Source organism: Oncorhynchus gorbuscha, unplaced genomic scaffold (assembly GCF_021184085.1).
Source record: "Oncorhynchus gorbuscha isolate QuinsamMale2020 ecotype Even-year unplaced genomic scaffold, OgorEven_v1.0 Un_scaffold_556, whole genome shotgun sequence".
NCBI classification, from domain to species: Eukaryota; Metazoa; Chordata; class Actinopteri; order Salmoniformes; family Salmonidae; genus Oncorhynchus; species Oncorhynchus gorbuscha.
In genome coordinates this window covers 197896-220246 of record NW_025745389.1, presented here as the reverse complement: position 1 = coordinate 220246, position 22351 = coordinate 197896, and the positions used below count along the sequence as shown (strand labels likewise).

The 22351-nt window shown below is 42.2% G+C and overlaps 1 protein-coding gene across 4 annotated transcripts in view; it reads left to right on the top strand.

Annotated features, from left to right (window-relative positions):
* The window catches only part of LOC124018668 (kinesin-like protein KIF21A), an 81874-nt gene that overhangs the window by 24422 nt on the left and 35101 nt on the right, over positions 1-22351 (top strand). For 2 of the 4 annotated variants that reach the window (XM_046334008.1, XM_046334005.1), the window contains exons 2-12: positions 203-425; positions 1688-1870; positions 11625-11774; positions 15918-16049; positions 16433-16603; positions 19228-19343; positions 19578-19773; positions 19898-20087; positions 20176-20239; positions 20401-20598; positions 21285-21372. In XM_046334008.1, the coding sequence (XP_046189964.1) occupies positions 203-425; positions 1688-1870; positions 11625-11774; positions 15918-16049; positions 16433-16603; positions 19228-19343; positions 19578-19773; positions 19898-20087; positions 20176-20239; positions 20401-20598; positions 21285-21372 (1711 nt within the window). Of the gene's footprint in view, positions 1-202; positions 426-1687; positions 1871-11624; positions 11775-15917; positions 16050-16429; positions 16604-19227; positions 19344-19577; positions 19774-19897; positions 20088-20175; positions 20240-20400; positions 20599-21284; positions 21373-22351 lie in introns of all 4 variants that reach the window. The other 2 variants (XM_046334007.1, XM_046334004.1) reach the window with 1 other exon arrangement.

The following is a 22351-nucleotide window of genomic DNA, read 5'->3' as shown; positions in this document are numbered from 1 at the left end:
GACATTTCTATCTCTTTCTTTCTCTCTCTCTCTCTCTCTCTCGCGCTCTCTCTCGCGCTCTCTCGCTCTCTCGCTCTCTCGCTCTCTCTCTCGCTCTCTCGTTCTCTCGCTCTCTCTCTCTCGCTCTCTCTCTCTCTCTCTCTCTCGCTCTCTCTCTCCCGCTCCCTCTCCCTCTCTCTTTCCCCCTCCATATCTCCACCAGGATCCGTCCTCAACTGGCACGGGAGAAGATTGAGGGATGTCACATCTGTACGTTTGTGACCCCTGGGGAGCCCCAGGTGATGCTGGGTAAAGACAAGGCGTTTACATACGACTATGTGTTCGACATGGACTCCTGTCAGGACAGCATCTATGCTGACTGCACTGAGAAACTGATCGAGGGCTGCTTCGAAGGATACAACGCCACCATCTTTGCCTACGGCCAGGCAAGTCTACACGATGGCCCTCAAAGACTTCTCAACTGATCTTGGTTGATTGTTCTTACTGCATGGCCGTTTGGTCCTTTGGGGGATATTTTCGTGTAACCTGTTGATATTTCCATAGGCCAGGTCATGTGGCCAGGAACAACTCTGGGCTATAGCAGTAGGCTATAGCAGTTGTGCCATATTCCCCTAGTTTGCAGTTATTGGGGTTATAGTTATTAGTTATTGGGGTTATTTGTGAAATGCAAAAGCTTATGTTGGATCGCTAGTCAAAGACTGAACTGATATCATAATCCTGCCTTACACATGTGTTTGTGAGGTCCTGAAAACTCACGGACCCCCTCCAATACTTATTAGCTCTTGGAGTGGTTGTATAGTTTTTACAAAAGGTTTCTGAGAGTACTGGCGGTGCTTCTGTCATTGCAAACCATCATAAAGCACTAATCTATGTATAGTAACACCACCAAAGCAACCCCTCCATCCCTCTCCCTCTCGTTTCCTACAAATGAACCAATTCATACTCTTCTCAAGCTGCCTCTTTCCTTTTCCTGGCAGTCTGACTCTGTAGCAATGGAAATTGCATTGACATTTGGGCTTCTCTCCCCTTCACCCCGGTTGCCTTGGCAACTGAGCCTTTTTCTCCAATAGTAGGGGCTGTCTAGAACTAAGTCTGTTTGATGGGAGGGGGATTTAAATGGTGTGGGGTCTTAAGTGATGCGGTTAAGTAGCCACACACATCTAAGATATCCATATTTTTTTTTATATAAGCTCATCTTCCCGCTTCCATTCCTGCATTGATGGTAACCTATTTGTATTTCATCCATACTGTATGTACAGTAGCTACAGTGGTTGACCCAGGCTCTAGGTAGCCCGGTTTGACCAAGCCCAGCTCTGTTCAGTTTGTCCATGTGTATTTACTCAGACTGTAGAGGACATTTGGTAGAATATGTGTCTGTCTAGTCTGTACTGGGATGGACTAATCCAGCTTTAACACTTTCCCCACAGTCTGACCCAGTAATCAGAAGGTTCTTTTCACTTGAATACAAGCACAACAGATGTAAATGAAACTTCAATAAATGTACTATGTGAAATAAATTAAACTAGTTTTCTCTCTCTCTCCATACTCATCCCCACCCCATCCTTTCCTAATCCTTATATTTTTCCCCCTCTTCATTCTCCCCGCTTTATCCTATCTCCCTCTCACCCGTCTCTTCATCTTTCCTCTCCACCACTGTCTTATCATCCTCCTCTTCCTCCTCCTATAGACGGGGTCAGGTAAGACGTACACCATGGGTACAGGGTTTGATGTGAACATCGGGGAGGAGGAGCTGGGCATTATTCCCCGGGCAGTCACCCACCTCTTCAGGGGCATCGAGCAGCGCCAGCAGGCTGCTAAAGAGCAGGGACGTCCCATGCCTGAGTTCAAGATCAACGCACAGTTCCTGGAGGTATGGACTACGGCGTCAAAAAGGAGACCGAGACGCGGGCAGGGAATATACAGTTGAAGTCGGAAGTTTACATACACCTTAGCCAAACGCATTTAAACTCAGTTTTTCACAATTCCTGACATTTAATCCTAGTTAGAATTCCCTGTCTTAGGTCAGTTTGGACCAGCACTTTATTTTAAGAATGTGAAATGTCAGAATAATAGTAGAGATAATTATTTATTTCAGCTTTTATTTCTTTCATCACATTCCCAGTGGGTTAAAGATTACATACACTCAATTAGTATTTGGTAGCATTGCCTTTAAATTGTTTAACTTGGGTCAAACGTTTCGGGTAGCCTTCCACAAGCTTCCTACAATAAGTTGGATGAATTTTGGCCCATTCCTCCAGACAGAGCTGGTGTAACTGAGTCAGGTATGTAGGTCTCCTTGCTCGCACACGCTTTTTCAGTTCTTCCCAGACATTTTCTATAGGATTGAGGTCAGAGCTTTGTGATGGCCACTCCAATACCTTGACTTTGTTGCCACAACTTTGGAAGTATGCTTGGGGTCATTGTCCATTTTGAAGACCCATTTGCGACCAAGATTTAACTTCCTGACTGATATCTTGAGATGTTGCTTCAATATATCCACATAATTTTCCTCCTCATGATGCCATCTATTTTGTGAAGTGCACCAGTCTTTCCTGCAGCAAAGCACCCCCACAACATGATGCTGCCACCCCCGTGCTTCACGGTTGTGATGGTGTTCTTTGGCTTGCAAGCCTCTCACTTAGTCTCCAAACATAATGATGGTCATTATGGCCAAACAGTTCTATTTTTGTTTCATCAGAGCAGAGGACATTTCTCCAAAAAGTACAATCTTTGTCCCCACGTGCAGTTGTAAACCGTAGTCTGGCTTTTTTTTATGGCGGTTTTGGAGCAGTGGCTTCTTCCTTACTGAGCGACCTTTCAGGTTATGTCGATATAGGACTTGTTTTACTGGGGATAGAGATACTTTTGTACCTGTTTCCTCCAGCATCTTCACAAGGTTCTTTGCTGTTGTTCTGGGATTGATTTGCACTTTTTGCACCAAAGTACGTTCATCTCTAGGAGACAGAACGTGTCTCCTTCCTGAGTGGTATGACGGCTGTGTGGTCCCATGGTGTTTATACTTGCGTACTATTGTTTGTACAGATGAATGTGATACCTTAAGGCGTTTGGATATTGCTCCCAAGGATGAACCAGACTTGAGGAGGTCTATAATTTTTTTCTGAGGTCTTGGCTGATGTCAATTAGCCTATCAGAATCTTCTAAAGCCATAGCATAATTTTCTGGAATTTTCCAAGCTATTCAAAGGCACAGTCAACTTAGTGTATGCAAACTTCTGACCCACTGGAATTGTGATACAGTGAGTTATAAGTGAAATAATCTGTATGTAAGCAATTGTTGGAAAAATGACTTGTGTCATGCACAAAGTAGATGTCCTTACCGACTTGCCAAAACTATAGTTTGTTAACAAGAGATTTGTGGAGTTGTTGAAAAATTAGTTTTAATGACTCCAACCTAAGTGTATGTAAACTTCCGACTTCAACTGTATGTGGAAATATAAACATGGAAATATGTTATAGGGTGACATATTATTTAAGGCCAGGCACCACAGGCTAATATGTTTTTTTTCTTTACTCTCATCAGACTGAAACTTTACCAGTTGAAAGTATACATAAATACAATATATTATTGTATTACATGTTTTAGTTATTTAAAAATGTAAATGTGCAAATGATGCAAACCCTCCTTAAATATGCGCTAATTTGCATATTACGAGAATACGTTTTTCAACACATTGCTTCAAGGCAGAATGTTTTTGTTTTATTGTTATTAGACACTCAATGGTCACACTTTTACTGATCAGTTTATCAAAATATTGTCATTTCATGAAATTATTTAAGAAACACTTCACATGTATGGCTGATGCATATTTTGCATATATTTACACAATAAAATGACATTTAAAATCAAAACGACACAAGATATTTAAAAAAAGGCTCTGTAAAAATCTAACTATAAGACTTAAGAACCTGTGTGTAAAATAATGTGAATATACATCCTTTGAAGACTGAGAAAAATGAATGGGCGCTAAATCTCCAATAAAGATTATTATTAAAATGTTATTATTATTATTATTATAAAAATGTACTTTCCATAAATATGACAATTTGTCACATGAATTAAACTCTCATTCATATATCACTTCTAAACTGATATTTAAACATCAAATATACCTTTTAAAAATACATTAGCACATTTAATACATTTGTTTCAAGCAATAGAGCATATCATTTGAATACTGGTCTGTTGGGCAAATTCTCATATCACTTTGCTCAATTTGTCACATTCAAGGACTTTGTATGGCTGTTGAAATGCGCAGAACATGAATCAGCTATGCCTGCCCTATATGTAAGGCCCTCTGAGTGGTTGCTGGTACCGCTTGACTTTGTTGACTGTGTCATAGCACATGCGCCTACGCTTGGCACACTCCATTGAAGCAGCATCAGCTCTCACATCCTCCTCTCTGATTGCTTCCAGTGTCACTAGAGTGCTGTCAAGCCACAATGTGATCATCACATTTGATATAGCAGTTGCTCCCTCATTGAACGTGGCTACTGCCATTACTGGCTTCTCCCGTTAATGCGGCTTTTGCCACACAAAGACCGGTTGGGGGCATTGAGTTCAGACAATCATTTGCATTCTGGGTTCCTCCGTGCTACATTCTTTTGAGGAGGTTATCATTTGACATCCTATGATATACAAGTACCATTTTCTGTGCAACCTCTCTATTAAAAATTGTATGGCCTTTGTGACGGGGTGGATTTTCATCACTTTCGAGGGCTCGCACACACCTATCCCGTCGTTGGACATGTTATCATCTCTTGTGCCAAGTGCCATCAAAGAATACATGCATGTCTATGATGGCATCCTCATCCTCCTTCAGCAACTCTGCTATGTCTGGGTCTATATCTGCGTATGCTCATCTAATTACCTTTGCAGCACTCACCAGACTGTAGCCCTCTCTGAATCTCTGCAACTGCAGTGGGTGTGTGGGGGGGGGGGTACAGTCATAACTGCAGGGACTAAATATCAGCATGTTACCCTATGTAAATATTAGCATATCAGCATGTTACCCTATGTAAATATTAGCATATCAGCATGTTACCCTATGTAAATATTAGCATATCAGCATGTTACCCTATGTAAATATTAGCATATCAGCATGTTACCCTATGTAAATATTAACATAACAGCATGTAGTTACTTTATGTAAAGCTCATTTCTCACAGCCCTGACATTGTAGGCCTATGTGACAGTCTCATTGCATAGTTATGTTTTCCCATCACTCGGTTTTATTCACTTTGAATACATTTGCTGGAGCAGGGAAATAAATCCAATTTATACACAGCAAGTCACCTGACAATAATGGGCAACTCTCCCTTTTTATTTGCCTGTCACTCTCCTGTCATGTCTCTGATATGAGCTGAGACGCAAGGAAGGAATGAGCTGCATAACCAAGTCCAAATTTGTTGGCTAGAAGAGCCATCCTCACATTTATATCAAATGCCACATCTCCCCTGGAGCACTCCTGCAGCCGGGAGGAAGTGTAAACACTCCTAAATTCATCACCATCACCTTCACAGTTTGCACATTCTATCATGACAGAATTACAGAATCCCTGGTTGGTGGGGTCTATGGTGATTTCAGTCCAGTGTTTAGACACTTAGGGCAAATCAAATCATGTACAAATTGGTTTATTTTTGACATGTGGAATAAAAGCCACTGTTGGCTGGCTGCTGTCTGGTTGATCGCTGCAAGTTGTCATCTTCATCTCAATTAATTTGGGTCTCAACGCGCTGCAGCGCTACCTCCTTTTCCTCCTCTACCTGTACTGCCTCGAACGGACGGTAAGGCTAATCTGACAGGCTGACCACACCGCGAGCAGAGAAATCAGTTCTACCCATGTGCCATCTTCTCATTGGTTATACCCACGTGGGTGACTGAAAGACAAACGAGGTCAGTGGCGGTAATGCACCTAATTTATGGAAGTTGCCAATCGCAATATAAAGTCAAGAGAAGAAAAAGCCTGGAAGGAAGAGAAATGACTAGAAACGATTTGGTTGACCATTTTATGTGTGGATTAATTGGCAGAGTAGAGGACCTTGTGCATTTCAGGTAAAATAACAACTCAATGTTTATATCCCAGGACAAATTCGCTAGCAACAGTTAGCTAGCTAAATAGGACAAATTATCTAGCAAGTGCAAGCTAACTAGCTAAATTGCCATAAATGTTTAATGCTTCTCGACCTGTCCCCAAATTAATATAATTGGTTCAGAGTTTGTTTTGATATTTTAACCTGCGTGTCGTGATCGCGTTTGGTGTGGGCGGACAAAATAAATGTATGCACGATGGCGCACGCGTGCAGCAGGATTGGGTTCCGTGTAAGGCTAATTTTATCTTTCATTCACTGCATTTTTCACTTTGGCTAACTGAGATCACCTATTTTTACTCACATACTGTAGGTATATTCTTTGAGATTTTATCATTTTGTCTCTCTACGTGGATTCTTCGCGGGAGATGAGGCATTTTCACCAATCAGGTTGGTGGAAAGGGCCTTTTAATGCCAGTAACCAATTGGATTTCAGGAAATTACAAATTAACACGAAGCACTATGTTTACAAAGGATATAGCCATAAATGGACTAGCTAATGATATGCTCCAGAAAACAAGCTTTTGAATGATAATTCAACATGGAGAGTTTTAAAAATAGCAGTTGAAATTCTACATGAAACATGCTAACAAGAACGACATTTATGGTAGGTGTGGTTGATGGAGTTGGGCTAAAAATGATACAAATAAAGTATTTATATACATTATTGCCGATTTTATTTATACATGTTTTGAAAGTATGGAAGTTATAGTTGTAAAATCAAACATTTGCCTGTGGTGATTGGGAAAGGGACAGGGACATACCCCCCACTCTCCAACACAGGATTATGTGGAATAATACATGACTAACCATTATACTGTAGGCCCATGCCAAGCTTATGTAGCCTATGTGTTGACACTTGACAATTTAACTAGCTCCGATCTCTGGTCTCCTGACGTTATATAAAATGACTTGGACTGTTGACTGTGGACAGCTGTCAGAGGGCGGGAGCAGGGCTGTTAGGGTCACGGTTCGGGTGGCAAGGGTTAATACTAAATGACTGAAAGGTTGTGTTTGCTTGTTATACTGACAGACAGAGGCCACGTGGACAGAATGAGTCTACTCATTTATGACAGAGTAATATACTGTATCTGTCATAGAAAAATAGTTAGTAGAAAGGACATGGCTACCCAATAATGGAAGCGATGAAAAAAACACATCCAATATGGCCGCCAGTCCAGCCGCCTCAGAACAGTGAATGGGAATGTCCATTCTACTAAAACATACTAAAACACGTGGAATTTCAGCACAAAGGGCTTTAAAACATACTAAAGCAGATGTAATTTCAGCACAAACAAAGGGCCTTAAAGAAGAAGTTAGAAGTTAAAACCAAATCTCTATTTTGTATGTAAATGGCATGTTATAGAAGGCTGCAGACCATTTATTTTTATTTTTTAAATATTTTAATTTTTTACTTACCCCAGCCTGCGATTCACTTCCTTATCCTCGTTGTGCAGTACGGGGGCACCCAAATACGTTCTTTTAGAAATGGAAAAGCTTTCAGTATAGTGATGCAGGTGATTAGAAATTGTGACATTCTGAAATGTATACACATTATATTCCATTTTGTGCGACGCAAGCTGTTTCCCCTATGCAGCTATTCCATTGTCCATGTAGTCTGCGGTCATACGTAGAGGTAATCGCTCCAGTCGCAACAAAATGGAATATAACGTTGTGGATAAAGTTTGGATTGACACAATTTTGTGTACAACATCTAAAGACCTGCATCACTATACTGAGAGCTTCTAAAAATATGTATTTGGGTGTTTTTGGAACATTTGTTCATGTTTTTTCAAAACCAAGTGAAATCACAAAAAAGTGTCTAGACCCTTCTATAACAAAAAATGATATTTGGTTGTAAACAAAAACAAAATTGTCCTTTAAGACTTTGATTCTTTAAGACTTTAATCTTGCCAGCGATTTAAAATGTCTACATATTTTTACATTACAGTATTAGGAATTAGCGTCTTTAAAACGTATATACTCTACATTAATCCATGGGAAAACAGATGGGAGAGGTTTTGTTTGCGTCTTAGATTTACCCCCAGCCAGAGCCCGGATTTGGCCTCTTCTTAGAACCAGAGATGTGAATGATTAAATAAATGGGTAACACTTCATTTGAGTAGTCTACCAATAACATGTAAACAGCATGTAACTCAACAAGCAACAGGATTTCCAACAAAACAACCATAATAAATAGAGTGAAAGTATTCAGACCCCTTGACTTTTCCAGATTTTATTACGTTACAGCCTTCTAAAAACGTTTTTGACATTTTTGCACGTTATTCCATTTTTTATTTTTAATATATCACGATATATCAATTAATATATCTCGATATATCAATATATCGAGTTCTCCCATTCTTCTCTGCAGATCTTCTCAAGCACTGTCAGGTTGAATTGGGAGCATTGCTGCACAGCTATTTTCAGGTCTCTCCAGAGATGTTAGATCAGGTTCAAATCCAGGCTCTCGCTGGGCCACTCATGGACATTCAGAGACTTGTCCCGAAGCCATTCCTGCATTGTCTTGGCTGTGTGCTTAGGGTCATTGTCCTGTTGGAAGGTGAATATTCTCCCCAGTCTGAGGTCCTGAGCACTCTGGAGCAGGTTTTCATCAAGGATCTGTCTGTACTTTGCTCCATTCATCTTTCCCTTGATCCTGACTAGTATCCCAGACCCTGCCGCTGAAAAACATATGCCACCATCATGCTTCACAGTAGGGATGGTGCCAGGTTTCCTCCAGACATAACGCTTGGCATTCAGGCCAAAGAGTTCAAACTTGGTTTCATCAGACTAGAGAATCTTGTTTCTCATGGTCTGAGAGTCCTTCGGGTTCTTCGTCACCTCACTGACCAAAGCCCTTCGTCACCTCACTGACCAAAGCCCTTCGTCACCTCACTGACCAAAGCCCTTCGTCACCTCACTGACCAAGGCCCTTCTCCCCCGATTGCTCAGTTTGGCCGTGCGGCCAGCTCTAGAAAGATTCTTGGTGGTTCCTAACCTCTTCCATTTAAGAATGATGGAGGCCACCGTGTTCTTGAGGACCTTCAATCCTGCAGACATGTTTTGGTGCTCTTCCCCAGATCTGTGTCTCGACACAATTCTGTCTCTGAGTTCTACGGACAATTGCTTCGACCTCATGGCTTCGTTTTTGCTCTGACGTGCACTGTCAACTGTGGAAACTTATATACAGTGGGGCAAAAAAAGTATTTAGTCAGCCACCAATTGTGCAAGTTCTCCCACTTAAAAAGATGAGAGAGGCCTGTAATTTTCATCATAGGTACACTTCAACTATATGACAGACAAAATCTGGAGAAAAAAATCTGAAAATCACATTGTAGGATTTTTAATTTATTTATTTGCAAATTATGGTGGAAAATAAGTATTTGGTCACCTACAAACAAGCAAGATGTCTGGCTCTCACAGACCTGTAACTTCTTTTTTAAGAGGCTCCTCTGTCCTCCACTCGTTACCTGTATTAATGGCACCTGTTTGAACTTGTTGTCAGTATAAAAGACACCTGTCCACAACCTCAAACAGTCACACTCCAAACTCCACTATGGCCAGGACCAAAGAGCTGTCAAAAGACACCAGAAACAAAATTGTAGACCTGCACCAAGCTGGGAAGCCTGCATCTGCAATAGGTAAGCAGCTTGGGTTGAAGAAATCAACTGTGGGAGCAATTATTAGGAAATGGAAGACATACAAGACCACTGATAATCTCCCTCAATCTGGGGCTCCTCGCAAGATCTCACCCCGTGGGGTGAAAATGGTCACAAGAACGGTGAGCAAAAATCCCAGAACCACATTTATTTTATTTCACCTTTATTTAACCAGGTAGGCTAGTTGAGAACAATTTCTCATTTGCAACTGTGACCTGGCCAAGATAAAGCATAGCAGTGTAAACAGACAACACAGGTCCCAGCTCTCTGACCTGCAGAGAGCTGGGACCAAAGTAACAAAGCCTACCATCAGTAACACACTACGCCGCCAGGGACTCATATCCTGCAGTGCCAGACGTGTCCCCCTGCTTAAGCCAGTACATGTCCAGGCCTGTCTGAAGTTTGCTAGAGAGCATTTGGATGATCCAGAAGAAGATTGGGAGGATGTCATATGGTCAGATGAAACCAAAATATAACTTTTTGGTAAAAACTCAACTCGTCGTGTTTGGAGGACAAATAATGCTGAGTTGCATCCAAAGAACACCATACCTACTGTGAAGCATGGGGGTGGAAACATCATGCTTTGGGGCTGTTTTTCTGCAAAGGGACCAGGACGACTGATCCGTGTAAAGGAAAGAATGAATGGGGCCATGGATTGTGAAATTTTGAGTGAAAACCTCCTTCCATCAGCAAGGGCATTGAAGATGAACTGTGGCTAGGTCTTTCAGCATGACAATGATCCCAAACACACCGCCCGGGCAACGAAGGAGTGGCTTTGTAAGAAGCATTTCAAGGTCCTGGAGTGGCCTAGCCAGTCTCCAGATCTCAACCCCATAGAAAATCTTTGGAGGGAGTTGAAAGTCTGTGTTGCCCAGCAACAGCCCCAAAACATCACTGCTCTAGAGGAGATCTGCATGGAGGAATGGGCCAAAATACCAGCAACAGTGTGTGAAAACCTTGTGAAGACTTACAGAAAACATTTGACCTCTGTCATTGCTAACAAAGGGTATATAACAAAGTATTGAGATAAACTTTTGTTATTGACCAAATACTTATTTTCCACCATAATTTGCAAATAAATTGAAAAACAATCCTACAATGGGATTTTCTGGATTTCTTTCCCCCTCATTTTTTGTCTGTCTATGATGAAAATTAGGCCTCTCTCATCTTTTTTGGGAGAAGTGGCTGACTAAATACTTTTTGCCCCACTGTATAATGTGCCTTTCCAAATCGTGTCCAATCATTTTCTGTAGATTGATGAGGAAAATGTTTATTTAATCCATTTTAGAATAGGGCTGAAACGTAACGATATGTGGAGAAAAGTGAAGGAGTCTGAATACTTTCTGAATGCACTGTAAGTCATTTACCTGTTATTCACCTCCGTTCATCAAACTAGGACCTTGGCAGAGCCTTGCATTTAGATATACTGCTCTAGACCTTGGGCACCAGCACAAAGCCAAGTTACTTTGGTAGAAAAGCCTTTCATAGAGGTCACATCATAGAGAAGGGGAGTGGTGGCAAAGCCTGTTACATTCTGTTGAAACATCTCTGTTGTAGGTGTGTGTGTTAGATAGGGTATTTTGTAATGGAGTCTGTATCACAGTTTAGACTCTTGAGAGTCCTCTGCTGTTTAACATTGTTCAGACTGAGTCAGACAGTCCTACTCATGTTGCTAACTCTCTCTCTTTCAGTCTGACATAATCAGATATATGGTCTTTCATCAATGTGATATCAGAACTGGAATAGGATACAAACTATCAGAACCTTTTGATATTTTCATGGAATTTCACAGTGCTCAATTTACCACGGTAACAAATAAGTAATATTTTGTGTTCCTGGGTGTGTCCTTGTTTAGCTTTACAATGAGGAGGTGCTGGATCTGTTTGACTCTACGAGGGACCTGGAGGCTCGGACGCAGAAATCCCACATTAAGATCCACGAGGACGCTAATGGAGGAATCTACACAGTGGGGGTGACCACACGGACTGTAGCCTCCGAGGCAGAGGTATGTACGTTAGAGATGCGCAGGTCAGCTGTTTGTTTACCCACACCCGCATGCACCGGCGAATAACCCAGCCGCAACCACCTGACTATATGTGATAAAGTGAAAGTCGGAGGCCCTTACCCACAAATATAGAAAATGTGCTATAGGCTACAGTCAAAGACTCCAGAACGACACGGTGTTGCTGGATTTTGTTTTGCATGATTTAGATATGTTTCTGCTTATAATTTCCGACATTTTGGGAGGCTATTTGTTAGTCTACTTGTCTATCATTAAATACATGTAGCTTCTCTTTTGTCATTACATGTTGCCCGAGAAGACTAAATAAACCCTTGCTCAACAGAATAATGTAATAGAGCGATAGTATGACTGCTTCAATCTAGTTGACATCAGAAACGTTTTCTCTGTCATCTTTCTTGGAGCAAAGATGTTTAGCGACTGGGGAATCGATGCATATTTTATCTTGTTGAAATACTACCAGCTTTTATTTTGCTTTTATGATGAAGAAAGGACCTCTATCGATCATACTAACTGAGCATTGCATTCTCTCAAGATGCAGAAAGAAATCAGATTTCTCCACTCCTGTTCCCAAGTCCAAATATTGCCTACACTTAGTGTATTATTGTACTGCAAGAAATGCTTAATTCTGCAGGAGTTATTATTAAGGCCATAGCCCTATTCGCTCAGGACTAGTTGGTCGTGTATTTATTACCCCAGAATGTCCGTTATTCCAGAGGACAATTCGGACAGGATCCGTTTTTCCAAACTGCCCCCTGTAATTTATATATGTATGTATGTGTCGCAAAGTTCAAGGGGGCCGAATACTTTCGCAAGGCACTGTATATGTAAGTCCATGCAATAACAGGTTCCACTGATAACTCGAGCTTGGTTCACAGGTTTCTAAACAGTACCAAGCCATCTTTGGTATAGTGTCGCCATAATATTTGAATTGAGACAGTGTCATCATAATCATTAGGATATTTTAGCGATCCACAGTGGAATATGTCCTAAATTCCCCCCCAGCCTTCAGATGTGAGCTAAACAAATCAAGTCAAATCAAATTTATTTGTATAGCCCTTCGTACATCAGCTGATATCTCAAAGTGCTGTACAGAAACCCAGCCTAAAACCCCAAACAGCAAGCAATGCAGGTGTAGAAGCACGGTGGCTAGGAAAAACTCCCTAGAAAGGCCAAAACCTAGAAGAAACCTAGAGAGGAACCAGGCTATGTGGGGTGGCCAGTGCTTATCTGTCTGTGCTGGGTGGAAATTATAACAGAAGATGTTCAAATGTTCATAAATGACCAGCATGGTCCAATAATAATAAGGCAGAACAGTTGAAACTGGAGCAGCAGCACGGCCAGGTGGACTGGGGACAGCAAGGAGTCATCATGTCAGGTAGTCCTGAGGCATGGTCCTAGGGCTCAGGTCCTTCGAGAGAGAGCAAAAAAGAGAGAAAGAGAGAATTAGAGAGAGCACTAAACACATTTGATATGTGTTTCAAGGCTGTGAATTAGAAAGTGAAATAGCTCAGTGTTCTACGTTAAATAGGCGCAATATTTCTTAATGATGATTTGGCGATGTTCAATTCATTCGTACAAAACGTATAAACAAAGCATTTACTGTGAAAGTTGATATATATAGGCCCTTCATATGGTGCATTCGGAAACTATTCAGACCCCTTCCATTTTCCCACATTTTGTTACGTCACAGCCTTAATATAAAATAGATTAACTAGATTTTTTCCTCATCAATCTACACACATTACCCCATAATGACAAAGCAAAAACAGGTTTTTAGAAATGTTTGCAAATTTCTAAAAAAATATATTTAAAAAATACCGTATTTACATAAGTATTCAGACCCTTTACTGTGAGACTCGAATTGAACTCAGGTGCATCCTGTTTCCATTGATCATCCTTGAGATGTTTCTACAAGTTGAATGGAGTCCAGCTGTGGTAAATTTAATTGATTGGACATGATTTGGAAAGGCACACACCTGTCTATACACGGTCTCACAGTTGACAGTACACGTCAGAGCAAAAACCAAGCCATGAGGTTGAAGGAATTGTCCGTAGAGCTCTGAGACAGGATTTTGTCGAGGCACAGATCTGGGGAAGGGTACCAAAACTTTCTGCAGCATTGAAGGTCCTGAATAACACAGTGGCCTCCATCATTTTTAATTGGAGGAAGGTTGGGACATCCAAGATTCTTCCGAGAGCTGGCCGCCCGGCCAAACTGAGAAATCGGGGGAGAAGGGACTTCCAAGAACCTGATGGTCACTCTGACAGAGCTCCAGAGTTCCTCTGTGGAGATGGGAGAACCTTCCAGAATAACAAACATCTCTGCAGCACTCCACCAATCAGGCCTTTATGGTAGAGTGGCCAGGCGGAAGCCTCTCCTCAGTCAAAGGCACATGACGGCCCGCTTGGAGTTTGACAAAAGGCACCTAAAGGACTCTCAGACCATGAGAAACAAGATTCTCTGGTCTGATGAAATCAAGATTGATCTCTTTGGCCTGAATGCCGAGCATCATGTCTGGAGGAAACCTAACACCATCCCTAGGGTGAAGCATGTTGGTGGCATCATCATGCTGTGGGTAAGTTTTTCAGCGGCAGGGATTTGGAGACTAGTCATGATCAAGGAGAAAGAAAACCTGTTAGAGCGCTCAGGACCTTAGACTGGGGGGCAAAGGTTCCCCTTCCAACAGGACACCGACCCTAAGCACACAGCCAAGACAACGCAGGAGTGGCTTTGGGTCAAGTCTCTGAATGTCCATGAGTGGCCCAGCGAGAGCCTGGACTTGTGCAGAAACCTGAAAATAGCTGTGCAGCGACACTCCCCATCCAACCTGACAGAGCTTGAGAAGATCTGCAGAGAAGAATGGGAGAAACACCCCAAATACAGGTGTGCCAAGCTTGTACCGTCATACCCAAGAAGACTCGAGGCTGTAATCAGTGCCAAAGGTGTGTCAAATAAGTACTACGTAAAGGGTCTGAATACTTATGTAAATATGATATTTCCATTTTAATTTTTAATATGTGCAAAAATGTAAAAACAAAACGTTTTTTTGCTTTGTCATTATGGGGTATTGTGTGTAGATTTACGAGGGGAAATAAGCAATTTAAACCATTTTAGAATAATGGTGTAACGTAACAAAATGTAGCAACGGTCAAGAGGTCTGAGTACTTTCCGATTGCACTCTATATAGCCTATGCTCAGCACTTTGTTTAATTTATCGAATCAAACTTCGAGCAACACTCAGACATTTCTCTCAAAACACAGGGATGTCAATTTGCGTGGGACTAATATTATCAGAGGACTTTTTTAGTTTGCCAAAAAAACTGTAGGTTATTCTGGTTAGTCATACAGATTTCAGTTTCCATTTAACACATCTAAACAGTAGGCTACAGTTGCCTTGACATGACATAGGCCTATTTGACGTACCGTCTTGTGACTGTCGAATTTGTATAGCACTTCACAATTGTCACACATAACATAGCCGGCACTACTATTGTCCGCTTTTACCACAAATCCTTTCCAAACATTACTTTTCTGGCCATCCCTTCTCTTTATTTTCAACCTTTCATTTGTAGCTTTTGTCTTATTGAATTAAACTTCGACAATGTCCTTTTTGTTAATGATGTTAACTCTTTCTTCCCGTTACCAAAAGCATTCTTTGGCGATTGGCTGTATAGGCAATTTGGCGTGCGAACACTTAAGTCCTAAACCTTAGGTTTATGCACTAATATGGGGCCAGATAGCAGAAAATAGTGAAATAAAAACCCAAATGTAGACTCTATAAATTGCACAATAATAATACATTTATGGATTTTTTTAAGGTACTGTTTTTCTTTATTTAACCCGCCCGCCACCCACCCTCCCTTCAGTCACACAATGTTTAATGACCCTAAACCCGTCCGCAGGGCCTGCGGGTTATGAGTCAACCCTCGCATCAATAATGTACGTGAGCGCGTATGCTATACACTATGTTGTATGTGTTGGGATATGTGGTCCGGGGGTCCAGGAGAAATGTGTATGTCTGTATGTATATGTAATATAGGAAAGTAAAAACATGAAATAAACTGTAAAATGATCATTTGCACAGAGATAACACAGTGATGTCCAATTTCTTTCTCCTCTCTCAGATGATGCAGTGTCTGAAGCTGGGTGCCCTATGTCGTACCACGGCCAGCACCCAGATGAATGTCCAGAGCTCCCGTTCTCATGCCATCTTTACCATTCACCTGTGCCAAGTCAGAGTCTGTGCATCCGACAATGTACGTACAAGAGAAGCTTATTCCTAGCCGTAGTGCCAGTCCTTTTGTGCTCTCTTGCCAACTCCTATCTAATTCCGTATCTACCCTTTTGTTACTGTGATGTGACTCCTGTCACTTGTTATGAGCATGTTATATGTTATGACAGTGACTGAAATTACTCCTAACCTTGATGTTACAGAAATGATATATAGCCACTCCTATGCTGTTATGTCATATTGTGCTAGGTTACAGAAATGACTCTTATTACGGTACTGACATTATGGTAGGCTACTGTTTATGGTAGGCTACTGACATTCTAATGACATTAATGACAGGGACAGTGCTTTTGAATAACGGTACTGACACAAATGCATCGATCTGGATTTTTTTCCAACTCACAGCAGGACAACAACGAGACGGACAACAAGGTTGCTAACGGCAACTCAGAGATGGAAGAGTATGAGACCCTGACGGCAAAGTTTCACTTTGTGGACCTAGCCGGGTCAGAGAGACTGAAGAGAACAGGGGCGACCGGAGACCGAGCTAAGGAGGGAATCTCCATCAACTGTGGACTGGTGAGATACTGGTTGTGTCCGAAATGGACCGTATTCCCTATAGTAGTATACACATTTTGACCCACCCTATTCCCTAATACACTAGCAGGTCTATCCAACCCTGTTCCTGGTGAACTACGCTCCTGTAGGTTTTCACTCCAACCCCACTTGTAACTAACCTGATTCAGCTTATCAACCAGCTAATTATTAGAATCAGGTACGCTAGATTAGGGTTTGGCGAAAACCTATAGGATGGTACCTCTCCAGGAACAAGGTTGGAGAGCCCTCGCAATAAGAATCTGTTCAAAACGGCTCTGGTAAAAATGTGTGCAATATAGGAATAGACCATCTTTGTCCTTTAACCCCCTAAAGTTGATGTCTGCCCCCTAATTAGCATAATGTAAAAATCCACATCAAAATCTATCCTTTTAAGCTAGAGATACAGTGCATTCAGAAACTATTCAGATCCCTTGACTTTTCCCACATTTTCCCAGGTTTCCTTCAGACGTGATGCTTGGCATTCAGGCCAAAGAGTTCAATCTTGGTTTCATCAGACCAGAGGATCTTGTTTCTAATGGGCTTGAGAGTCTTAAGGTGCCTTTTGTCAAACCCCAAGCGTGTCATATACATTTTACTGAGGAATGGCTTCCGTCTGGACACTCTACCATAAAGGCTTGATTTGGTGGAGTGCTGCAGAGATGGTTGTCTTTCTGGAAGTTCTCCCATCTCCACAGAGGGACTCTGGAGCTCTGTCAGAATGGCCATCGGGCTCTTGTTCACCTCCCTGACCAAGGCCCTTCTCCCCCGATTGCTCAGTTTGGCCGGGCGGCCAGCTCTAGGAAGAGTATTGTTGGTTCAAAACTTCTTCCATTTAAGAATGATGGAGGCCACTGTGCTCTTGGGGACCTTCAATGCTGCAGAAACCTTTTGGTACCCTTTCCCAGATCTGTGCCTCGACACAATCCTTTCTCTGAGCTCTATGGAAAATGTATTTGTTATCATGGCTTGGTTTTTGCTCTGACGTGCACTGTCAACCTTGAGACCTAATATAGACAGGTGTTTGCCTTTCCAAATCATGTCCAATCAATTGAATTTACCACAGGTGGACTGCAATCAAGTTGTAGAAACATTTCAAGGATGATAATTGGAAACAGGATGCAGCTGAGCTCAATTTCAAGTCTCAGCAAAGGGTCTGAATATTTACAGTATCAGTGAAAAGTTTGAACACACCTACTCATTCTAGGGTTTTTCTTTATTTTTTAAACTATTTTCTACATTGTAGAATACTAGTGAAGACATCAAACTATGAAATAACACATGGAATCATGTAGTATCCCAAAAAAGTATTCAAAGTAGCCACCCTTTGCCTTTGATGACAGCTTTGCGCACTCTTGGTATTCTCTCAACCAGCTTCATGAGGTAGTCACCTGGACTACATTTAAATTACAGGTGTGCCTTGTTAAAAGTTCATTTGTGGAATTTCTTTCCTTCTTAATGCGTTTGAGCCGATCAGTTGTGTTGTGACAGAAGATAGCCCTATTTGGTAAAAGACCAAGTCCAGATTATGGCAAGAACAACTCAAATAAGCAAAGAGAAACGACAAAAGCAAAAGACATGAAGGTCAGTCGATGCATAAAATTTCAAGACCTTTAAATGTTTCTTCAAGTGCAGTTGCAAAAACCATCAAGTGCTGTGATGTAACTGGCTCTCATGAGGACCTCCACAGGAAAGGAAGACCAGGAGTTACCTCTGCTGCAAAGGATAAATTCATCAGAGTTAACTGCACTTCAGATTGAATCCCAAATTATTGCTTCACAAAGATCAAGTAACAGACACATCTCAACATCAGGAGACTGTGTTAATCATGCCTTCATGGTCAAATTGCAAAGAAACCACTACTAAAGGACACCAATAAGAAGAGGATACTTGCTTGTTACAAGAAACATGAGCAATTGACATTAGACAGGTGGAAATCTGTCCTTTGGTCTGATGAGTCCAAATTTTGAGATTTTTGGTTCCAACCGCTTTGTCTTTGTGAGACACAGAGTAGGTGAACAGATGATCTCTGCATGTGTGTTTCCCACCGTGAAGCATGGAGGAGGAGGTGTGATGGTGTGGGGGTGTTTTGCTGGTGACACTGTCTGTGATTTATTTAGAATTCAAGGCACACTTAACCAGCATGTTTACCACAGCATTCTGCAGCAATACGTCATCCCTTCTGGTTTGGGTTTTGTGGGACTATCATTTGTTTTTCAATAGTAAATGTCCCAACACACCTCCAGGCTGTGTAGGGGATATTTGACCAAGAAGGAGAGTGATGGAGTGCTGCATCAGATGACCTGGCCTCCACAATCACACGACAACAACCCAATTGAGATGGTTTGGGATAAGTTGGACCGCAGAGTGAAGGAAAAGCAGCCAAGAAGTACTCGGCATATGTGGAAACTCCTTCAAGATGGTTGGAAAAGCATTCCAGGTGAAGCTGGTTGAGAGAATGCCAAGAGTGTGCAAAGGGTGGCTGCTTCAAGCTCATATCAGCCCAGTATGGACATAGATTGAGTCCTTGAACCAGAATGTTTCTGGAAATAACCTCCAATATCTGTTTTGTTGTGTGGTATTTCTTGGTCATCTCTTCCAAACTACAGCTTGCTCTTGGAAATGTAATCAGTGCTTTGGGAGACCGAAGCAAGCGATCCACACATGTGCCTTACAGAGACTCCAAACTCACCCGGCTTCTACAGGACTCCTTGGGTGGAAATAGGTCTGTGTGCAATTGGTCAAGCCTTTCTCCCTCTCTGTGTGTCAGGGTTGGTGTCCCAGTTGGTTGGTGTGCATGTCAAACTAAATGCTTTTTGTTAGCTGATATAGTAATTATTAGATGTCTGCAAAACAGTTGCTACAAGCAACCATATCCATCTGAACTACAGATTGCTTCTCTCTGTGTTTCTTTTGTAAATCCACATTTTTCTCCTCCCATATCCTTCCCCTCTCTCAGCCAAACGATGATGATAGCGTGCATCAGCCCGTCTGACCGGGACTTTATGGAGACCCTGAATGCACTGAAGTATGCCAACAGAGCCAGGAACATTAAGAACAAGGTGATGGTGAACCAGGACAAGGCCTCCCAGCAGATCTCTGCTCTCAGGACAGAGATCGCCAGGCTACAGATGGAACTCATGGAGTACAGGACGGTAAAGAGAGAGGCAGAGAGAGAGAGACAATTGAAAAAAACGAACCATATGAAACGGAGGCATGACGTAAATAAATTGCCCTTAATGATTTATAATTCTGTCTGAACCCATTCTCCTCTGGCAGGGTAAGCGTATGGTGGGTGAGGACGGTATGGAGAGCATCAATGACATGGTCCATGAGAACAGCATTCTGCAGACAGAGAACAGCAACCTGAGGATCAGGGTCAAGGCCATGCAGGAGACCATTGACGCACAGAGGGCCAGACTCACACAGTACCTCAGTGACCAGGCCAACCAAGTCCTGGCCAGGGCAGGTGAGAGTGTGCTTATGACCCTGTTCATTGTAAAAATAAAAATAAAGTTTAGATGTGTGTTTGCTAAGGGTTTCCTGTTTGTTCTCAGGTGAGGGGAGTGAAGAGATTGGGAACATGATCCAGAGCTACATCAAAGAGATTGAGGATCTCAGGTATACTTTTCTGTCTGCATACAGTACTTAAGGACCTAGAGGTGAACTAAAGTGTTTTCTCCCTACTGAACATGACCTATCATAGCATATAGACAATATTGAGCTTTAGGAATATGTCAGAAACTGACATTTTAATTAAATTTCACTGTTATTCCCCGTAGAGCCAAACTCCTGGAGAGTGAGTCTGTGAATGAGAACCTTCGTAAGAACCTGTCCCGTGCCTCTTCGCGGCAGTCCTTTTACCCCGGAACCTTCTCCTCTGCCCTCCTGGCCCCTGAGAAGGAGGCCTCCGACATCATCGAGATGGCAAAGAAAGACCTGGAAAAACTCAAGAAGAAAGAGAGGAAGAAGAAGAAAAGGTAAAGAGTGATCATAGTTAATTGTAGGACCACATTTTTTGTTTTCTTGTTAAAAAATGTATTTTTTTTAAATTATTGTATGACAATGTGGGGCCATGGTCAGTAGCAGTTTGTGATCTCTATATTTTTCCCTATGACTTATTTTCCTTCCTCTTCTCTGTACTCCCTGGTTTCCTTCTTTCCCTCCCTCCTTCCTTCATTCCTTCCTTCCTTCCTACCTTGTCACATCTCTCTCCCCTGTCATCTCACCTGTGACCTTTGACCTTGACCTCTCACTGAAGGCTCCAGCAGCTGCTGGAAGAGAGAGAGAGAGGGAGGAGGAGTTAGTAGAGGAGGAAAATGGCAGGTTTGTTCACAGGTACCCCTCCCTTAACATCCCTGCCATTTCCATTTCCATCCCTCACTTCTTCTAAACAACCATTTTGTTTTGTTTGACAGGCAGTTTCCAGACCAGAAGGGAAACCTGAGTTCAGCTCCTTCAGTTCTTCCTGTGTTCACTAGTTTCTTTCAATTTGCTCACACCAACAGACTGATATGATGGGAACAAAGTTATTGGTTCTGTTTTCATCCACCATCAATGGCCTTATCATGAGCTTTATTAACACACTTTATTTTTGAAGATATAGAAGAAAAAAAATATTGAACATTAGCTCAATGTTGTCTCACCCTCTGTTGTTCCCTACTAGTGTTGTCAAGGAGGAAGTCCCCGACAACGACCAAGACAATGGGACAGAAAAAGAGCTGACTGAGCGGTCCAATGAGGAGCCTGAGACGGTATGATTGACAACCTATTAGTCAAATGATAGAGCTGGGCGATATGGATTTTTGTTTTGTTTTGTTGCAATAACGATAAATCAGCAATATGTTTTTACATTTTTGTTACCCCCCAATTTCAATCTTGTCTCATTACTGCAACTCCCCAAAAGGCTCGGGAGGCGAAGGTCAAATCATGCGGCCGCACTATGGGACTCCCGATCACGGCCGGTTGTGATACAGCCCGGGATCGAACCCGGGTCCGTAGTGACACTTCAAGCACGGCGATGCAGTGCCCTAGACCGCTGCGGCACTCGGGAGGCCCCAGCGATAACTTATTTATTGGGGAGGTGCTATAGCTGGTTGATATGGACAAAAAGTAATATTGTCATAAACGTAACTATTTTGCTCTAGCATTAAATACAACGATAAAAACTGCAATTGCAGTTTAAACAACAGTCATAATGCTTGTGCTTCTCAGAATGCATATCTCCCTCCTCCGTGCGCACAGTGGGGAGAGGGAGTGGCTCGCTCACTGACTGTAGCTTCTGTAGCTCCTTATTCATGAGACTTAGCTTCTTCTCATACCCCTGCTTGATCTTCTTAGCCTTATCGTCCTTGCACGTCTCCACCGAGCCTGAAGGGGGCGTCAAAAACAAGACAGAAAAACAGAGAAAATAAGCTGAAAAATCATAGGTTGCCATCCCTCCTCGAGAATTACTGGGTATGCAGGCTTTTGCTTCAGCCCTGCCACACCTGATTCTACTAGTCTGCTGCTCATAAGGACCTTGATTAGCTGAATCGGTGCGTTAGAGTCGGATTGGAAATGTTTACCACCCCAGCCTTAATTAGAACAATCTACAGGAACGTTGAGAAGGAAAATGACCGACATACGCAAAATGTTTCGGTAAGAGGAATGTAATTTTTAGTTTATTGTCCCAGCAATAATTACAAGACACGTGTGTTTTTCCCACCCCGTTTTTCTGACACCGGATAATTC